At 41.0% G+C, this 19832-nt stretch overlaps 2 protein-coding genes across 2 annotated transcripts in view; one reads left to right on the top strand and one right to left on the bottom strand.

The window, feature by feature from the left end:
- cox11 (cytochrome c oxidase assembly homolog 11 (yeast)) overlaps positions 1-19832 on the top strand; it is a 260956-nt gene that overhangs the window by 210721 nt on the left and 30403 nt on the right. The window lies entirely within an intron of this gene.
- Positions 1-19832, bottom strand: part of stxbp4 (syntaxin binding protein 4) — a 70535-nt gene that overhangs the window by 28907 nt on the left and 21796 nt on the right. The window contains exons 12-16 of the mRNA XM_078290904.1: positions 15208-15305; positions 14576-14672; positions 12710-12834; positions 10575-10664; positions 8954-9019 (exon numbers count right to left, since the gene is read on the bottom strand). Of these exons, the coding sequence (XP_078147030.1) occupies positions 8954-9019; positions 10575-10664; positions 12710-12834; positions 14576-14672; positions 15208-15305 (476 nt within the window). The remainder of the gene's footprint in view (positions 1-8953; positions 9020-10574; positions 10665-12709; positions 12835-14575; positions 14673-15207; positions 15306-19832) is intronic.

Here is a 19832-nt window from a genome sequence, read left to right as displayed (position 1 = left end):
AGAGCGAGGCAGACAGGGGGCAGGGTCAGGGAGGGGAAGAGGGGAGAGGGTAAACGAGGATGAGAGAAGGAGAGGAGGAGGGAAAACAGAGAGAAAAGAGAGATAAAGCATTTGCAGGAGTAACGGTGTAAACAACTAAACAACCTGTGGAAGAAAGAGAGCGGCAGTTTGACAGTTTATTCAATCTGCAGGTTGGGAGCCAAGGAACTCAAAATCTGAATGATTACACAGAGTTTTATAGTGTTGAATATTCATGATTATGTTAATACAGATAAAATATAATAAAGCTATTGGTCAACAGGTATACGGTCATATGAACAAGACTGAACAACCAATGATAATTATAGTTTTAGCACTTTAAGGAGATGCGTAATAAGAGGTGAGCACCTTCCTCTAGGGGACAGAAAGTTATTATTTTGTCAGTGTTTCAATGAGATTTGGATATTTGCACATTCAAGTCAGTGAGAAACACAAGATATTACTTTAGAGTTTAATCTTATAATGGTGAAGCAGACTTATATTCTTGAGTTTTAGGCACTTAAGGTGTAAATATGGGTCAAAGGCCACATATTAAGTGAGAATATACACTTCCAGTCAACAGTCTGGACCCACCTGACTGAATGTTCTGTGTTTCTTATTCTCTTAAACCCATTTTGATCTAAAGGCTTCTGCTTAAATGCTTGAAATTAGTTTCTTAGACAAATATAAATAGTGAAGTTGATCCTATGTATGAATTTCTTTCCAAAGGCTGCTTTAAAGAATCTAAAATATAAGATAGTTTTGATTTGTTTAACACTTTTTTGGTCGCTGCATAATTCCATTTGTGTTATTTCATAGTTTTGATGTCTTTACTGTTATTCTAAAATGTGGAAAATAGTAAAAATAAAGAAAGATGCGTGTGTCAAGACTTTTGACTGGTAGTATAGGTACTTTTCCATTTCTTCCTCAACAAACAGTTAAGTGTGCACAAAGACGCTGGCTGAAATGAAGCGACTCAGCGAACGAACGGACACGTCGGTCAGCATCGTGTCGACGAGGCCCTGCTGCTGTTTTCAGAGCGCGGCTGAAGCTTCTTACAAGACGCTCGAGTCATGATGTGGCGTTCTGCGGCGTCGGGACGGATTAGTGTCAAACGTCACGTGACGAAGCTCTCCGCTCCGCCTGAGGGACGTTCTGCTGAGTCACCACTCTGTCTCACTGGGGCTTGCCCGGGCATGTCATGGTTCAGCATGTTTACACCGCTGATAAGGTTACTGACCATGTGGGGACTCCGGTCACATGACTTGGACTCCAGTCACTATTTCAACTGCTTGAGACTTGACTTGACTTGGGTTCTGGTGACTTGGGACTCGACTCTGACTTGTACTTTGATGACTTGAAAAGGTTTCTAAAGTCTTGACTTGAGATCTTGTGTTTGTGTAAATGATTTAGATTGAAAGTGATGAGATTTGTTCCAGCAGACGACTGAATTTAAATTCTGTTTTCTGAATTTGTATGGAATGATTGAATTTATTGAAGTTGAAACTGATTATAGAAATCAAACTCATGATGCTCTTACCAAGTTTTTATCCTGTTAAAACCATATTGCATTGAAAAGTCCTAGATATTTAGTTTTCTTTAAGATATTAAATTGATACTGGACTCTTGATTTGTTCTGACTTGACTTGCTGTTCTACATTTAGACTTGAGACTTGACATTAATGACATGGACTTGACTTGGTAATCTACATTTAGACTTTAGAGATTTGTTTTTTTAATCAGGATGTTCTCATATAAAATTTGCAGTTCATATGATATTTTACAAATCGAGTGAAACGTGAGGCTGAAACAGGAAGTAGTTTGACACTGAAACAGCGCGGTGGAAAGGATGTGGCGGTCGGAGGGTGTTGGGGGGGGGGGTATCACTTACGGTTCACTAGTTAATGTTTAATTATGTAGTTAATTAATCATTGATTAACCACTAATTAATATATTACTAAGCTACTCACTGCCTCTTAGTCACTGTTCAGTGATATTATAAGTGATAATGAATCAAGAGTGACATCGTTAACTGACAGTTTAATTTGTCACGGTTCATGTATTCATTACCTCTGATAATTAGAATGTTACTATAAGACAGTTTCAGCCCGTCTGTCCTTGTTGAACGGTGTTTTCTTGGTATTTGTTTTCACTGTGAATGTCTCTGTTGAACCCCAGCAGGCCTCTGTGGCTTTTCACTGAGGATTACTGAGAACTGAACAAACACGCCTCGCCTGTCATCCCACATGAGCAACGACACGCTAACCGCACGCTACATGGAGCACGGCCTCACAGCACTACTGCAGAGTGTGTGTGTGTGTGTGTGTGAGAGAGAGAGAGAGAGAAAGAGACCCAGAGAAACACATCATACCTGAATGACAACCTCTTACATAACACCCCGCTAAAATTAGGCGCTTGTCTGGGATCAGCGCAGGCAGTCAAACTCTTAACTCGGTCCATCTGGTTTCAACAAACCTGCAGCTTACCCGCGGTCAGCGTGTGGGCCGAGGAAACAGCTTTCGGAGTGGAAGTTACATAACAGTGAGGGCGGTGAAACAGACACCCGCCACAATTAGAGGCTTGTCACCTCTCCGACTGGGAAGAAACCACTCCTTGTTCTATTGCCACACTGGCAACCAGTAACTCTAACCCTTTACCTACTGAAATAAACACTACAGATCCCAAGGTGGCTGCGCAAACGCTATTGGATGAGCAGCACACTCCGGCGCTATATTCTCATCCGTGTTTTGCACAGGCGGAGTAAAGCGATACTCGATGTTCGTCGAAAGATAATGACGCTTTACAAATACAAGTAGTGGATTTATCACGCTACCGTATGGAATATGATCCCTCCCTCCTTCCCTCCCTCCCTCCTCTTCCCGGTAAATGCCAGGAGGAAATACCGAAGGAGAATGGCTGCGTATTGTTGCACCGGTGGAAAAGTTTGTGTAGTTTGTGTAGATTCTGATTTCACTCGACAGAAAGAGTGAAATGAGAGAGCTGATGCCGGGGAAACTGAACGGCGGCGCTTTAGGGAGCGGGCGGTCATGTGACGCTGTGGGGATGGAAGCTGGGTATTCACTCTGAAAACCAGGAGCAATAACTGAAAATGGCCGTTAAATTCGCTCCTCACATATGTCTAATACTGTGAACCCCCCCCCCACAGAAAATATTGAAAGACCACAGTGTCGCTCTATGAAACGACTGGTAAAACTTTTTTCTGTATTATGGCAGAATCTGCTTCGTCAAAGTCTTGTCTCCCACCTTTTTTCGCCTATTTACAATAACAACATATTATTTCCTTTGTTCCATCGATATAAGTTTCCTCCGGATTTTGTTCAGACTGAAAGGTTTAATAAACATAAAGAAAGAGATTCACTTCAAAACAATTCAGCAGCATGACTAGTTTTTTTTATATATAGTCAGAATCTGCTTTGTCGGCGTTCCTTTATGTGCTAGAAGTGATTTTCAGACTGTTCCTCCAGACAACGGCAGTGAATGGAGAGAGAAAAAAACACAATTCTCCAGTCTGCTCTACCGGAGCAACAGATCACAGAATCACTGATTTGTGGGTTTTTATCATGGAGGAAGAGACACAACCCAAGATATTACCAGAGTCACACAGAGATTTAAATATGGATAATATTGCATATTAAATCTTGAGAACCACAACTCTAGAGGGCTTCTTGTCCAACACACACACACACACACACACACACACACACACACACACACGGGAAGGGATGGAGAGGCTCTGGCAGCCCCGGTGCCTCATGCGGTGCGGTCGTATGTAGCGTGATCTGAAAGGACACGTATGAAGCACAAAGGGGAGATGTAGGTCACACAGCGGGAGGCGTTTATTTCTGAATAACAGTAGGGAATCACACGCTGTGGACAAGAGGGCCACACACACTCACTGGACGGGTGCATACACACATGGAAAGGGCAAGGCGCACACACACACACACACTCACACACACACACACACAGTGAGTAGTGAGAGCAGCCCATCTGTTACCATCACTGTACCCAGCAGGGCTACATGCAATTCTAAAATTCTGCGAACCACTGTTCTGAGAAAAAAGGCTTTCTGTGTGTGTGTGTGTGTGTGTGTGTGTGTGTGTGAGTGAGGGAGGAAATGAGAGAGAGTGGAATAGGGAGAGAAAGTGAGAGAGACAAATAGAGGGAGAAAGAAAAGGAGACAAAAACACACAAGCTGGCTTTCCATCCGAGTATTTCTTTTGCCAGTTATTATGTATTGAATCAGAAGAGCTGAATGGAATGAGCAAAATTCAATAAAGTGTCCTCAGAAACATCTGCGACTACATTTCAGGTATTCAGCTGATGCTCTTATCCAGAGAGACTTACAATGAGAAGAATAGAATCGGCTTGAATCCTAAAAACTGGATAAGGAGCGTACTGCAGAGCCTCAGCTCCTTGATGATATTTGTACCAAAATATTCCTGTTAGCCGACAATGATGATATATAATAGAGAAGTACTAGATAAGGAAATAATAGCCAGGGAAAATTGCTGGAGCAAATTATAGTAATTGGAGATGCGGACATCACTGTTGCCAACTTGGCGACTTTGTCTCTAGATTTAGCGACTTTTCACACCCTCCTCGCAATTTTATTTCTCCAAAGCAATTACTGACAAATCTAGCGACTTTTCCCAACAATCATGTTGACTCCCAAAGTATTTGCCAACAAATCGGTTTTGCTGATGCCGATTTGCGCTGTTCACAGAGCTGAGGACCTCCAAGATGGCCGCCAGAGGGGGGGTTAGATCACCTGAAAGCTCTATTGCCTGTATGTGTGATGAAATAAGAGAATGAGAGAAAGAAAGACAATGTGTTTAGAGTTTGTGGATGAAGATGAGCGCAGCTGGGGGAGTGTGTGTGGGTACTGAGCATGAAGCAGAGTGGAGATGAGATGATTATGTGTGTGTGTGTACGCATGTGGATATGTGTATTGTGTCTAAGTGCATGTGTGTGTAATCGTACATACGTGTGTGTGTGTGTGCATCTGATTGAGTAACTAATGGAGCCCAGTATGGGTTGTCTCCCCTCCAGCTGGGGCCCCCCGGGGGGCTCGGGGGCCCTCGGGTCGGCCTGACCTCCAGCTCTAATGAGCTAGCATGTCGACTGCCTCACCTCCGTCTCCCACTCCTCCATCTCTCCATCTCTCATATGAAAAGACGACATAATGAAAAGTCCCTTGCTGAGCACCTGACTCTGTGAGGCTGAGAGCCGCTTCCCTCCCGGCCGGCCGTCTGCAGCCACGCAAAGAAATAAATAACTCTCTCCATCTTTGCGAAGAATGGACGTCTATATTTGCATTTGTGGCTGTTTCTTGCTTTGTTTGTTCCTTACGTAACATCAATATCCCACTCCATCTCTGAGACGCTGGTTCCACTGAAAGGCATGACGGCGTTGATAAAATGCCACCCTCGGAGGAAAGCACAATAAACACACTGTGGCTATTCAGCTCAATCTTCCAAAGAGCATCGCGTTTGGCCTCAACAAATCCAGACTAAAAGCATTTTAGAGCTATGCAATAATGAGAAATGTTTCTGCTGTCAATCACACCTTGATTTTACAAACATTTCCCGTGCAGGCTCAGGATTTCAGAGCCTTTTTTTTGTCAAATATGGAAATACTAGAGGAAAGGTTTTCTCTGATGTTAATGAGCCTACTTTATAACATTTTACATTTTAGCCGTTTAGCTGACACTCTCACCCAGAGCGACTTAAATGAGTGCAACAGCAGAGTGAGTTTCAATTCCTGGATCACCAGTATTACATTATGAGCTGTGAGAATCTGTGGGAATTTGGGAATTATTCTACTCTGGTAGCGTTCAGAAGTCACAGAATTAAAGCCTGTCAGCTTAACTCGTCCACACAGACTCATGAAATATACAAGAACACTTAACACCACAGAGACGAACAGCAGAACTGGAGCCAAGCCCGGCGTGTGTTGAACCTGATAGCCAGGTAGCTGTAATCCACATCGGGACAAGCCAGCAGACGAGCCGGATCTGACTGGTTTGGATATGGCCACTTAGACTAATCAATACAAAATGAGTGTGTAAAGTGCAACGTTTCTTTTACATTTGACGTTTTAGGTATTTGCCTGACGCTTATCCGAAACGACTTATTAAGGTTTTCTTCGTCCTCTAACGTCTTGACGTCTTTTGTCAGTCAGGTCTTCGGTCCATCGCTGGGCAAACGAACCCGATCTCACACAAATACGTGAAATTAAAATTAACCATTAGCCAACCTTTAGCTGAAAATCTCGTGTGCAGTTCATGTTTTTGTCACAGAATCCAATTTGTGGACGGAGGAACGTCATTTTCACATAATTCCTGTCCACAGCACGTAAATCTGCGTTTCAGAGTTCATGCTCATGTCATGACTTTTTCTGAGATCGTGTTGGGGCGAACACACACAGACACACACACATTTAGAGTCTCCAGTCCACCTGCATGTCTCTGGACTGTGTGAGGAAAGAGGGAGAACATACAGACTCACACACAGAAAGGACCGAGGCCGGGAATCGAACCCTGGTCCTCCTTGCTGTGAACTACCTTATAATCATGACTGTCCAAATATAGAATAAAGGCTTTTTAACAGATGTTTGAGTGCATACAGATGAAAAAGGATTCCAAGACACGCACTTGAACGTAGAGTAAAAGGCCTTGGTTGATTGTGCTAGAACATTTTAAAAAGTGCTGGCGAACAATGAAGAAGAAAAAGCTTTTTTATATATTCTTTTTAACAGATTTTTGAGTGCCTTGGGTCTCTCTCTTTTCCACATGGTGTAGTAACTAGTTGGTTGAGAGACACTAGAGTTTCTACTGTATAACATTCAAGAAAGAATTGTCTAATGAAGACGAGACGCAGGATAAACGCATGAAGGGCGACTTCTACATCGGTTACCGCTGCATGCAGCATATAAACATGAATGCAGGATATAAATGCAGGATAAGCGCAGCAGGAACATGCGATGGCTGCCGCTCCAGCTACCAACCCGCTGCCCGTTTCTACTCTTGCCTCCGCAACAACAGACCCAAAACGCAGATGGAAATGCCCCGTGCCTTTTGTTGTTGCAGCGCTGCGTCTAAATCTGGATATCGATCGGTTTATGCAATGGAGCCAAACTTGGGAGGCGAGAGTGAGAGGGAGGGAGAGAGGCTGAGACCCTTTAGCTATGAATCACAACGCAGGGAGAACTATTTAGGGCCCAAAAAAGCCTCCCTTTTTCAATGGTGGCCTTACACCCCTCCCACTGCAAGCCCACAGCGGAGCGAGTCCGCCTCGCCCTCCTACACACACACTCAGGCAGGGCAGCTGAGCTCAGGATGAGTTTGGTTGGACAGCTCTTCAGGATAAAACACACAGGTTAAAGAGTGGACCTGTGAGGGTGTGTGTGTGTGTGTGTGTGGAGGTGTGTGCAGAGCTCCACCTGGTGATTGATTTTAAAAGAAGCGCCCCTTTAAAAAAAACCCACACGCTCCCACCAGAGGAAACAAACCATAAAGAGACAGCAGGGAAGCAGCAGCACAGACCTGCACTGGAGCCACTATGCTGTATAGTGTTAAAAAAAAAAAAAGTTTTGACAGAAGCGTCTTTGTCATTGTAATAAAGGGAAAAACATTTAAAAAATCTTTGAGAAACGTCTTCATCAGGGCAGGATTAATAAAACAGTTTAAATAATAACATGTCATCTCTTTGTCAGGGATGACGAAGACGTTTGTCACACTAAAGCTCTTACAGTTATTTACTGTATTAAATAAAGTAGTGCTTGCATTCTGGGTAGAAAACTAACTTTTTTTTGCACACACACACACACACACACACTGCAGCTGGTGAATCCCAAAATTCACTTGCCTCTTTCACTATTTTACCACCCAACTAGAACAGAACAGAGTCTCCAAATGATTTTTTTTTTTTACCTGCCAAAGTTTAATCTACCAGCTGCAGCCAAAATACTTTTATTATCTTCTACTGTCCCACAGCTTTGTATTGAGATGAAACATTCAGCAGCATCAAACAGTCCAGCTGGTCTTGAACTGGATCCCAGTCCACCTGAACTGGTTGACAAACTGGAGCCAGGAGACAAATATGGATCTATTTCACTCCTTAAATGAAAAACAAAATGAGAAATTGATCCCAGACGAGACATTCGTGAAGGTTTAAACTTTTAAAAAGCCTTTATTAGAACGGGTAGAACATCTTAAAAAACATCAATGTGTATCGGCCTTCGCTTTCAAATCCGTTTCTCTGCGGAAGCCGATACACGTTGGTGTTTTTTAAAATGTTCTAATAATAAAGGCTTTTTAAAACCTTTATGAGTGCCTGGTCTGGAATCAATCTCCCATTGTTTTCATTGAAGTACTTTACTCTTATCCAAGAGCACCTGAGGTTTCTGAATGCCTGAAGCGCTCCAGTTACCTTTTTTCTTCAAGTATTTAATTTCCTATTTCAACCGAAAGCTGCTGCAAAGTTGTCAAAATGGAAACACACTGCTTGATCGTTTTTCTTGATTGCTGTGGTATCAAAGTCGTATCTAGGGCTGGGCGATACTGACAAATACCTCGATATCGATAATGTGGCGATATTGTGGGGATGAGTATTCCTACTTTACACACAAGAACATTTGTAATGTGTCAGTAATGTAATCAGTAATGTGTAATCAGTGGCTTTACCTGTTCATCATGTGTATATGATGAGCAGGTAAAGCCAATCAAATTGTGAACATTTAAGTTATTTCACAATATTACGAAAACCAAAATCCCAGACGACATCTAGACGATATCCATATTATACGATACATCGCCCAGCCCTGGTAGTATCACATATTTAGGTATGAAATGGGAGATATTATTGGTATCAAAGTCCATATTCTGGCATGGTGACAACAGTGTGTGACGGACCTGCTTGGCCTTGCTGAGCTCCTCCTCCATCTGGTGGTGAACTCTCTGGGACTCGGCCAGCTGCTCCTGAGGAGGAGAGAGGGAGAGAGGGAGAGAGGGAGGATCAGGACACGGCGAGAAAAAAAAAGAGCAAAGACAGGAACAAGTCAACAGTAAACATGTCGTCCCACATGGATGAGGCAGAGTTGCAGTGGGAAGTAGAAAATATGGTCCCTCATGTTTCTGGATTGTATGCGGCAGGGAAAGGAGAAGAGAAGGAGCCATCTAGTTGAAATGATGCGTCTACAAGGTTGCATGGCCGAAAACATTTTGTCTGCTGAGCGTTAAAAAAAACGTTCTGTCCTATGCGACCGCTTCATTTCAGCTAGATGTTTTGATTCCTGGGATCGAGCCTTTTCGTCGCTGGGGCCTCGCTTGTGGAATCAGCTCCCAGGAACGATTGGGGCCTCAGACTCACTCGCTGTTTTTAAATCAAATCTTAAAGTCGAGATGAAACGGCATTTCGAGAGTATCTAACTTCCGTATCGTGACGTATTTCCGAGTGAAACAGGAAAGACAGGCGGGACGTAACGTTGGGAGGAATTTGATTTGAACGTTGAAAAGTGGGCGTGTCATAACACCCGAAGACACACCGAAGTACCGTGCTGTTGCTAGCTAGCTAACTAATGAATCTGAGCCTCTTAGCTCTGTGCGCTAAAAGTTGAAGATTGATTGATGGGTGGATGTCATGATATTATTGGTTGAAATTAGTTACGGGCATGCTTACGTAAGCACACGGCATATTTTGTTTTACAGGAAGAAAACATGATTGAATTTTGATATAAGAATACAATGAAATTGATTTTTGGTATTTTTTTTGGCATATATTGTTAAATAGGTGCACAGTATGACCGGGGATGTGATCTAAAAGGGTTAAAAAGGCATTTTTCATTTCATCTCGTCTTTAAGACTCACCTGTTCCTCTCTGCTTTCCCCTAGGGTCCTGGTTCATATGTGCTTTCCCTTTAAACTCGGGTCTCTAAATTTTTGTCTCTAATTTTATTCATCTTATTTTAACCCTTATTTTGGTTTATGCCTATAATCGCATGATTTTTTTTTGTGTAAATTCACCAGTTTTAACGTTGTACTATGATTGTTTTACTCTTTCTGTGAAGCACCTTGAGATTTCGTTGTATTTTAAAGTGTGCTATATAAATAAAATTCATTATTATCATTATTAGGATCACGCACCAACTCATCTGAGCACAGAGGAGCCGTTCATTGGCATCCAAGATATTGTGTGTGTGACGTATGGACACGCATGGCGGCGCCCCCCTTAGGCCAATTAGTGCAATTTTGAAAATGCCAGAACAGAGCAATGAGACGCATCATTCCCCAAAGTTTCATCAAAATCTGACGGACGGACCGGGGCCGATCCACAGTCCCTCCCCCGATTACATCATAGGGGACGCTATGGCATTTCCATCAAGCCATTTTATGCGAAAATTGAGGTTTCGAATGGGAATAAGCTAAATGGAATGAAAAAAAAATCCCAAATATCACAAAAAAGTTTGCTGCATTAATAAAGGTGGAGAAACTAAATCAGCAGTCAGATTGTGAGGCAGAAGCAACATGAACGAACCTGCAGCCTCTTGATCTCCCTCAGCGCCTCGATGTGCTCCTTCCTCAGTCTCTCCATCTCCTCCAGGTCATCTGAGTCCGACAGCGACGGCTGCACACACACACACACACACACACACACACACACACACTGCATTAACACGAGATCGCCAAGCAGAATGGGAAATGACCACCAGCCACCAGCCAAATGGTAAAGTTTGGCAGTGGTTCGCACCAGCTGCTTTGGCAGAAAACAAACCGTCATTTGGAGATCTGGTGAAATCAGCACAGTAAAACCAACATTCACCAACTACTTTCACTGTTTCACCAGCCGGTACAGTAGAAAGTAATACAGTAGAAACTCCAAATGATGGAGGTGTTACTTTATAGTTGAGGTGTGACCAAGTCAACTTTGCTCGAGTCTCAAGTCAAGTCTCAAGTCTAAATGTAGATTACCAAGTCAAGTCTCAAGTCTAAATGTAGATTACCAAGTCAAGTCCAAGTCATTAATGTCAAGTCTCAAGTCTAAATGTAGAACAGCAAGTCAAGTCAGAACAAATCAAGAGTCCAGTATCAATTTAATATCTTAAAGAAACTAAATATCTAGGACTTTTCAATGCAATATGGTTTTAATAGGATAAAAACTTGGTAAGAGCATCATGAGTTTGATTTCTATAATCAGTTTCAACTTCAATAAATTCAATCATTCCATACAAATTCAGAAAACAGAATTTAAATTCAGTCGTCTGCTGGAACAAATCTCATCACTTTCAATCCAAGTCATTTACACAAACACAAGTGTTTTGAAATAAAACCCCTTAATATTTAGAGAGGTATGTACAGTCTACTGTCTTGCACTGTCTCCTTGTATTTGTTTTTTCAGAATAAAGAGACATAATGTCTGTGTGTTCCTCTCAGGCTCTGTGTCATGCAGTGATTGATTATTGGTGTGACACTGTGAGCCCAGCAGCATGGAAAGCTTTACATCCTGATTATGGGACAGTTCACACTCCTAATCTAGTGAGAGCGTCCACAGGTCGATGTCCGGCCGCCCGGCCCTCCGTCCACATCGATACTGGGCCAGCACACAGCGGACATTAACAACAACAACACAGGCCCGGCATACCAGAGCTCCACACAAGCTAAATACTCAAAATAGTGTTTATATGAGCATATTAGATGAATCTTACAGTGTAATTTGTGCCTCACGGGTGTGTTGGTATGTGTAACAGGTATGTACAGGATGTAGTTGCTTTTTCAACAACTCAAAACTTTAAATCAAAAAGGAAATTATCAGTATTAGTGAGTGAAGAATAGTGTAGTATATACCCAGTATGTTCAGTTTGGATCAATATTATTCTAAAATGCTAAAAATGCTCATAATTATGAGAATTATAACAAGAACCACTGCAACTCCAAATCATCTCTATTCATTCAGTTCAGTTCAATTCAATTCAATTCAATTCAATTCAATTCAATTCAATTCAATTCAGTTCAGTTAATTCAATTCAATTCAGTTCAGTTCAGTTCAATTCATTCAATTCAATTCAATTCAATTTAATTCAATTCAATTCAATTCAGATCAATTCAGATCAGTTCAATGCGGTTCTATTCAGTTCTATGCATTCAATTCAGTTCAGTTCAGTTCAATTCGATTCAGTTCAATTTAGTTCAGTTCAGTTCAGTTAATTAAATTCAGTTCGATTCGATTCAATTCAACTCAATTCAGATCAGATCAGTTCAATTTAATTCAGTTCAGTTCAGTTCAGTTCAGTTCAGTTAATTAAATTAAATTCAGTTCAATTCAGTTCCATTCAATTTGATTCAGCTGATGCTTCATTGGCAATGTACTGATCCAGAAATTCCATTACACTGCCAAAGTAGAAACAAACAAAACAAACTGCACTCATACAACAATTATATCAATCAAAACCGAACATATTGGATTATATACAACATCATTACATGAAATTGCAACAAACACATTTTTCATCTAAGATCAAACACTGAATCATCTACAGACAGAGGGTCTTTCTCTGTTAGGCCAAAACTTCAGCTAAATCCTTTCAGGGGGAGTTTTGATGAGAAGTGTGTGTGTATTCGGGCGTCTGAAGTGTCTGAGTCCAGCAGATATAAAAGTTAAAGTTGTTCTCTTACCCGCGGGACGGTGGGAGACTCCAGCAGACTGGACAGGTCATCGGACGTGAACCTTGACCCCGGCTGGGTGACGGCCAGCTCCTCCAGCTGCAGCTTAAACAGCTCCCGGGTCAGGCTCTCGAAGTCTGCACACACACACACACACACACACACACACACACACACACACACACACACTCAGGGTAAGAAATTCACTTTTTTTCAGAGAGCATTTTTTACCCCCTTGATCTGATTTTTAGGGGAATTTTGGTGCTTTTTGGGGGCAATTTTATTGAAATAAAAAAGAAAACATTTGCATTGCTCATTTGCAAATAAACACTCAATTTTTACCACTAAGATTTCATTTTAAGTGATAATATACTGTCACTTAAACAGAGTAACAACTAGAGATATTTTCAACTGTTCAGGCTTTGTGCTCGGTTGTTTCCTGATAAAAAGAAAAAAAAAACAACTCCATTTTCTTTCCCAGAATGCACTGGAAAGAATCGCCCAGTCACAGGCTCGACGAATTACGGGGGACAGTCGTGATATACAAACATGAATATTTAACAACTCAACGAAATAACAGGAATAACAAGGGTATTCCTATTATTAATATTCCTAAGGCATTTTTTTGTCCCATCATTTTTTAATTTCACAGTCATTTTACGAACTTTTAACATTTATTTCTGACCCTCTGAACTGAAGAAAACTGCAAGTCCAAGCCCAAGCACAGCATGTACAGTACAGCCTGTATACACATATGCAGAGTCATGTTTTCTGCACTTAAAATAAACTGTACCAGGGACCACCACAGCATATTTAACCTAAGCTCCTTATAGCAGGTTTAAAGATAGATTTGTCCCAGAACAGACGAGCAGCAGATCAGCGTTGGGTCGCTGCTGGCTAAATGTGTTCAGGATAAACAATACAGCCGTGTGACGGGCCGGGTTCAGGTTAAAGGGTTTATTATGTTCTAAACATGAGGGTGAAGTTAACTTGAGGAATAGGGAATTTAAAGGAGAATACCGGTGTCATGTACAGTTGAAGTCGATTTATTTTTTTCTCCAATCATTTTGAAATGCATTCCGTATGAAAGTAGATTTTTCCTGTGACGGATTCTCTCGCTCTGTGCAAGTTTGTTTTTCATACTGGACAAGAATGAATGATAGCAAATGGCTTCTTCTTCTGCAGAAGGAAAACATGCGCTGATATCTGCAACTAACATAAAAAATGTAACGCTATTATTATCCTTTAAATGTGTTCTGGGTGAACAATATATCCATATGACTTGGTTGGGTTAAAGTTAAAGGGCTGATTTAGTTCAAAATATAAGGATAAAGTAGAGGAATCGGTAATGAGACAGCTTGAGGAATAGGTTTAAGGGTAAAATTTACTTGAGGAATTGGTCTTTTTTTTTTTATAATTAAAGTCAATTTGATGTACAGGTAATGTAAAGGTAAAGTTAGCTTGAAGAATAGGTAATTTACAGGTAAAGTTAGGTTGAGGAATAGGTAATTTAAGGGTAAAGTTAGGTTGAGGAATAGGTAATTTAAGGGTAAAGTTAACCTGAGGAATAGATCATTTATGGGTAAAATTTACTTGATGAATTGGTAGTGTAAGGGTGATTGGTAATTTAAGGGTAAAGTCAACTTGGAGAATAAGCAATTTAAGGGTAAAGTTAACTTGAGGAATAGGTAATGTAAGGGTAAAGTTAGCTTGAAGAATAGCAAATTTAAGGGTAACATTAGGTTGAGTATTTGGAAATTTAAAAGTAAAATCAACTTGAAGAATCGGTCATTTAAGATTAAAGTTAGTTTGAAGATTAAGTAGTTTACGGGTAAATAATAATTTAAGGGTAAAGTTAAGTGCAGAGCTGGTTCTTACCTGCGTAGGCGACGGTCCCAGCTGGATCTGTTCGTAGTCGGGACCTCAGCGCCTGTCGCTGCGCCTCTGTGGGCTTCAAGCCCAGCACATCCAGAGCCTGGACACACACACACACACACACACACACACACACACACACACACACGGGCCGATCAGACGCATCAATAGAAAGCTAGTGATCAATACAGATGCACAGCATGAAGCTCCCCATGTTACGCCCCGAAACCAAAAATCGACAACAGCCATACTGAGTTCATAATGAACCTTTTGTATGTAAACAAGCACACACTGTTGTTTACACACACACACACACACACACACACACACACACACACACAGCTATAGCGTGACTGATTGCACTAGATTGAACAGCTATCTATTGACCTTGTTGTGATGCTGTGGGAGCGTGCAAACAGCTACAACACACACACACACACACACACACACACACACATACCAATACATACATCTATACAAGGTCCCACCACACACACACACAGGAATATATACATCAATACAGGCATACACACTGAAAACACAAACACACACACAGCGATGCATACATCAATACAGGCAGACGTGCACACACACATATTTGAGAGTCACACACACACACACACACACACACACACCTGCTCCAACCTCTCCAGTTTGAGGCGACAGCTGGTGCTGAGGGAGCACTTCCTGTGGGGGGGCAGGCTGCTGGCAGGGGGGCAGGAGGGGGGGGGGTCTGGGCGAGAGAGAGAGAGAGAGAGAGAGAGAGAGAGAGATGAACTGTGATTAATATGCCATGCGTCAAACATGAAGGTCATGAATTTGCTATTAGACCTGTTTTTGTGTTCTTTCTTTCTTTCTTTCTTTCTTTCTTTCTTTCTACCTCCCTTCTATCCTTTCTTTCTTTCTTTTTCTTTTCTTCTTTCTTTCTTTCTTTCTTTCTTTCTTTCTTTCTTTCTTTGACAGATTCAGGCGGACAGCAGGAAAACGTCCTGCAGCCTGTTGCATCAGTTAAACTGAAATTCAAACGCAGGCTTAGGAGTTTACGCATCTCTAATATTGCAAGGGTTTCACCAGCTGACATATTTCCAACATAGATATCCAGTAAGTTAGAATTTCAAACCCTATAGGTGTAAAGTACATTTCACACACAAGGCAAATTCAATGTGATTCACAAAAAACATAAAACACAAAAAAATACATCATCTGTCTATAGTCCCCCCCCCCCCCCCCACTCATAGACGTGGGGACTCGAGTCACATGACTTGGACTCAAGTCAGACTCGAGTCACAGTTTTAACTGCTTGAGACTTCACTTGATGCTTGAAGAGAAGACTTGAGACTTGACTTGACTTCTGGTGACTTGGGACTTGACTCTGACTTGTACTTTGATGACTTGAAAAGGTTTCTAAAGTCTTGACTTGAGATCTTGTGTTTGTGTAAATGACTGATGAATGAATTATGAAATGAATTTAAATTCTGCTTTCTGAATTTGTATGGAATGATTGAATTTATTGAAGTTGAAACTGATTATAGAAATCAAACTCATGATGCTCTTACCAAGTTTTTATCCTATTAAAACCATATTGCATTGAAAAGTCCTAGATATTTAGTTTTCTTTAAGATATTAAATTGATACTGGACTCTTAATTTGTTCTGACCTGACTGGTAATCTACATTTAGACTTGCAGAGTTGACTTGGTCACACCTCTGATCATAATTCAGTATAGGAACGATCCTCTATGCCTACACAACTTATGATAGATGGGAAAACTTGCTGGAAGACCCAAAGGAACAAATAATTACAGCATGGTTTCTGTTGGGAACATGAACCAAGCTACAGTTTCAGCTAACTAAGAATAAAATAACATGTTTTCTACACTATTAGTGATAGGGGTCATTGCGTTAAGCCTAGAGCTTTAACTCTGTTTAAATTACACTATCACTTTAGTTATCTGTATTAGTTAGGCTATAGTTGTATAGATTTTCTGTATGTGTGGCTGCCGAGGGAATGGGAAACAAACTACAAATGAATCCTCATACTTTGTACTAGATAACCTACCTGTTAGTTGACGTTTGGTGAAGTTAAATTAACTTTTTTCTCTCACTATTATGAAAGTTAGCTAATAATAGTTTTGGCAACTGTTAACTGGGGCAGGAGAAATTGATTTTGGCTCGCATTTTATTGGAAACAGAGTGTGAAAACATCACTGTCTGACGCTGTACTAGTTAAGATGCAGCTGAAGTCTCCATGGAGCTACTAAACAAACATACAGCTTTAGTGTCAAGCTAACCAGTTTAACATTTAGAGTGGACTTTACACTCTAACTTATGATTGAAAGCAAGTCAGTTTCTGTTTTCCTCTTTTTACTTAATTAAGAAAGCTGGATGCTGCAAATATTCATTACCTCACAGGACAAAGGCATTGATCCCAAATTAAAAACATGAAAATAAACTTGTGGATTACAGATAGATTCCTTCGCTTTCCATAAATCATTTTCACTCTCTCTCTCTCTTCTCTCTCTCTCTCATTTCACATTCAGATAAATTCGACTTGGGATCTAAATGGGTCTCAGTTTGTCCGACGCTGTTCTCCCTCTCTGCTGAAGCGTGTTAATACAGATACTGGATCAGTGCAGGTATAGCTGGCAGGAACACCAGGTGATGACAGCACAGAAGCTCAGTGACGTAAATTGGCACGTGTGTGTGTGTGTGCTTGTGTGAGTGAGTGTGTGTGTGTGTGTATGTGTGTGTGTGAAGCCGGTAGTTTTGCCTCCAGGCATATCTGTGGTAGGATATTGAATTCCTAAGGCGACTATAAACCTGTAATCAGGTTTGAGGCAGGACAGGCCGGATGGAAGGTGGGCCAGATTTTTGTACGACTGAGTGATACATCTTCTGTAAACAGACAGTCTTTGGAACAGGTTCCCCTGGTGCTGCAGGTGGAGAAATCAGAGCAGCTCAGTAATGTAAATCATATTTCCCCTGAGGTTAATGATTATCACATGCCAGATCTCCAGGTCGAGACTCATGTTCTGCCTGACTGTTCTGGGAGAGAACAAACTTCTGAAGAACATGAAGAACAGAGAACATCTTTACAGTTTGAGATAGACTGTCTATGGTATAGACTGTACTATAGACTACATACTGTTATACTATATACTGTACTATAGACTACATACTGTTATACTATATACTGTACTATAGACTACAGACTGTTATACTATAGACTGTACTATAGACTACAGACTGTCATACTATAGACTGTACTATAGACTACATACTGTTATACTATATACTGTACTATAGACTACATACTGTTATACTATAGACTGTACTATAGACTACAGACTGTCATACTATAGACTGTACTATAGACTACAGACTGTCATACTATAGACTGTACTATAGACTACAGACTGTGATACTATAGACTGTACTATAGACTACATACTGTTATACTATAGACTGTACTATAGACTACAGACTGTCATACTATAGACTGTACTATAGACTACAGACTGTCATACTATAGACTGTACTATAGACTATAGACTGTTATACTATAGACTGTACTATAGACTACAGAATGTTCTACTATATACTGTACTATAGACTATAGACTGTTATACTATAGACTGTACTATAGACTACAGACTGTCATACTATAGACTGTACTATAGACTATAGACTGTTATACTATAGACTGTACTATAGACTACAGAATGTTCTACTATATACTGTACTATAGACTATAGACTGTTATACTATAGACTGTACTATAGACTACAGACTGTTCTACTATAAACAGTACTATAGACTATAGACTGTTATACTATAGACTGTACTATAGACTACAGACTGTTCTACTATATACTGTACTATACTACAGACTGTCATACTATAGACCGTACTATAGACTACAGACTGTTCTACTATAGACTGTACTATAGACTACAGACTGTCATACTATAGACTGTACTATAGACTACAGACTGTTATACTATAGGCAGTACTATAGACTACAGACTGTCATACTATAGACTGTACTATAGACTACAGACTGTCATACTATAGACCGTACTATAGACTATAGACTGTTATACTATACACTGTACTATAGACTACAGACTGTCATACTATAGACTGTACTATAGACTACAGACTGTCATACTATAGACCGTACTATAGACTACAGACTGTTATACTATAGACTGTACTATAGACTACAGACTATATTACTACAGACTGTACTATAGACTATAGACTGTTATACTATAGACTGTACTATAGACTACAGACTGTATTACTATAGACTGTACTATAGACTATTATACTAGACTGTACTATAGACTATAGACTACTATACTATAGACTGTACTATAGACTGCATACTACTGTGCTATAGACTGTACTGTAGACTATAGACCGTTATACTATAGACTGCACTATAGACACTAGACTACTATACTATAGACTGTACTATAGACTATAGACTGCTATACTATAGACTGTACTATAGACTACACACTACTATACTATAGAAGGTACTGTAGACTATATACTGTTATACTATAGACTGCACTATAGACTACAGACTATATTACTATAGACTGTACTATAGACTACACACTACTGTGCTATAGACTGTACTGTAGACTATAGACCGTTATACTATAGAGTGTACTATAGACTATAGACTGTTATACTATAGACTGTACTATAGATTACAGACTGTATTACTATAGACTGCACTATAGACACTAGACTACTATACTAGACTCTACTAAACTACAATAGTGCTGTTTATTTGTGGCAGCCAGTTTGGACTCGCTGCATCTCTCTCATAGTGAATCTTGGGGATTCCCACTCGTTCTCCTCAGCCAAGTCTCCATCCTCTCCGTCCTCTCCGTCCTCTCCATTCTCTCTGTTCTCTCCGTCCTCTTGATCCTCTCTGTTCTCTCCATCCTCTCCGTCCTCTCCGTCCTCTGCGTCCTTTCGTTTTGGGACCGTCCTCCAGCCGTCCGTCGTGACGTCGAACGCGTCACAGAGGACACGGTAAAGCACAGCGACGCAGATTGAGAAAGCCCTCCTCAGGATTCCTCAGCGGGACGACAACCTCCCTCCCTCCTTCCTTCCTCCCTTCCTTCCTTCCTTCCTTCCTCCTCCCGGCAGGAGCCACGGAGACAGGATGAGCTTCACACCTCCTGAGCCAATCGCGAGCCAGACCTCCCGCTCGTCTCACTTCCTCCTCCGTCAGGCAG

This window comes from Centroberyx gerrardi, chromosome 20 (genome assembly GCF_048128805.1).
Source record: "Centroberyx gerrardi isolate f3 chromosome 20, fCenGer3.hap1.cur.20231027, whole genome shotgun sequence".
Lineage (NCBI taxonomy): Eukaryota > Metazoa > Chordata > Actinopteri > Beryciformes > Berycidae > Centroberyx > Centroberyx gerrardi.
Note: the sequence above shows the minus strand (reverse complement) of the source record. Positions and strands in the feature narration are given on the sequence as shown.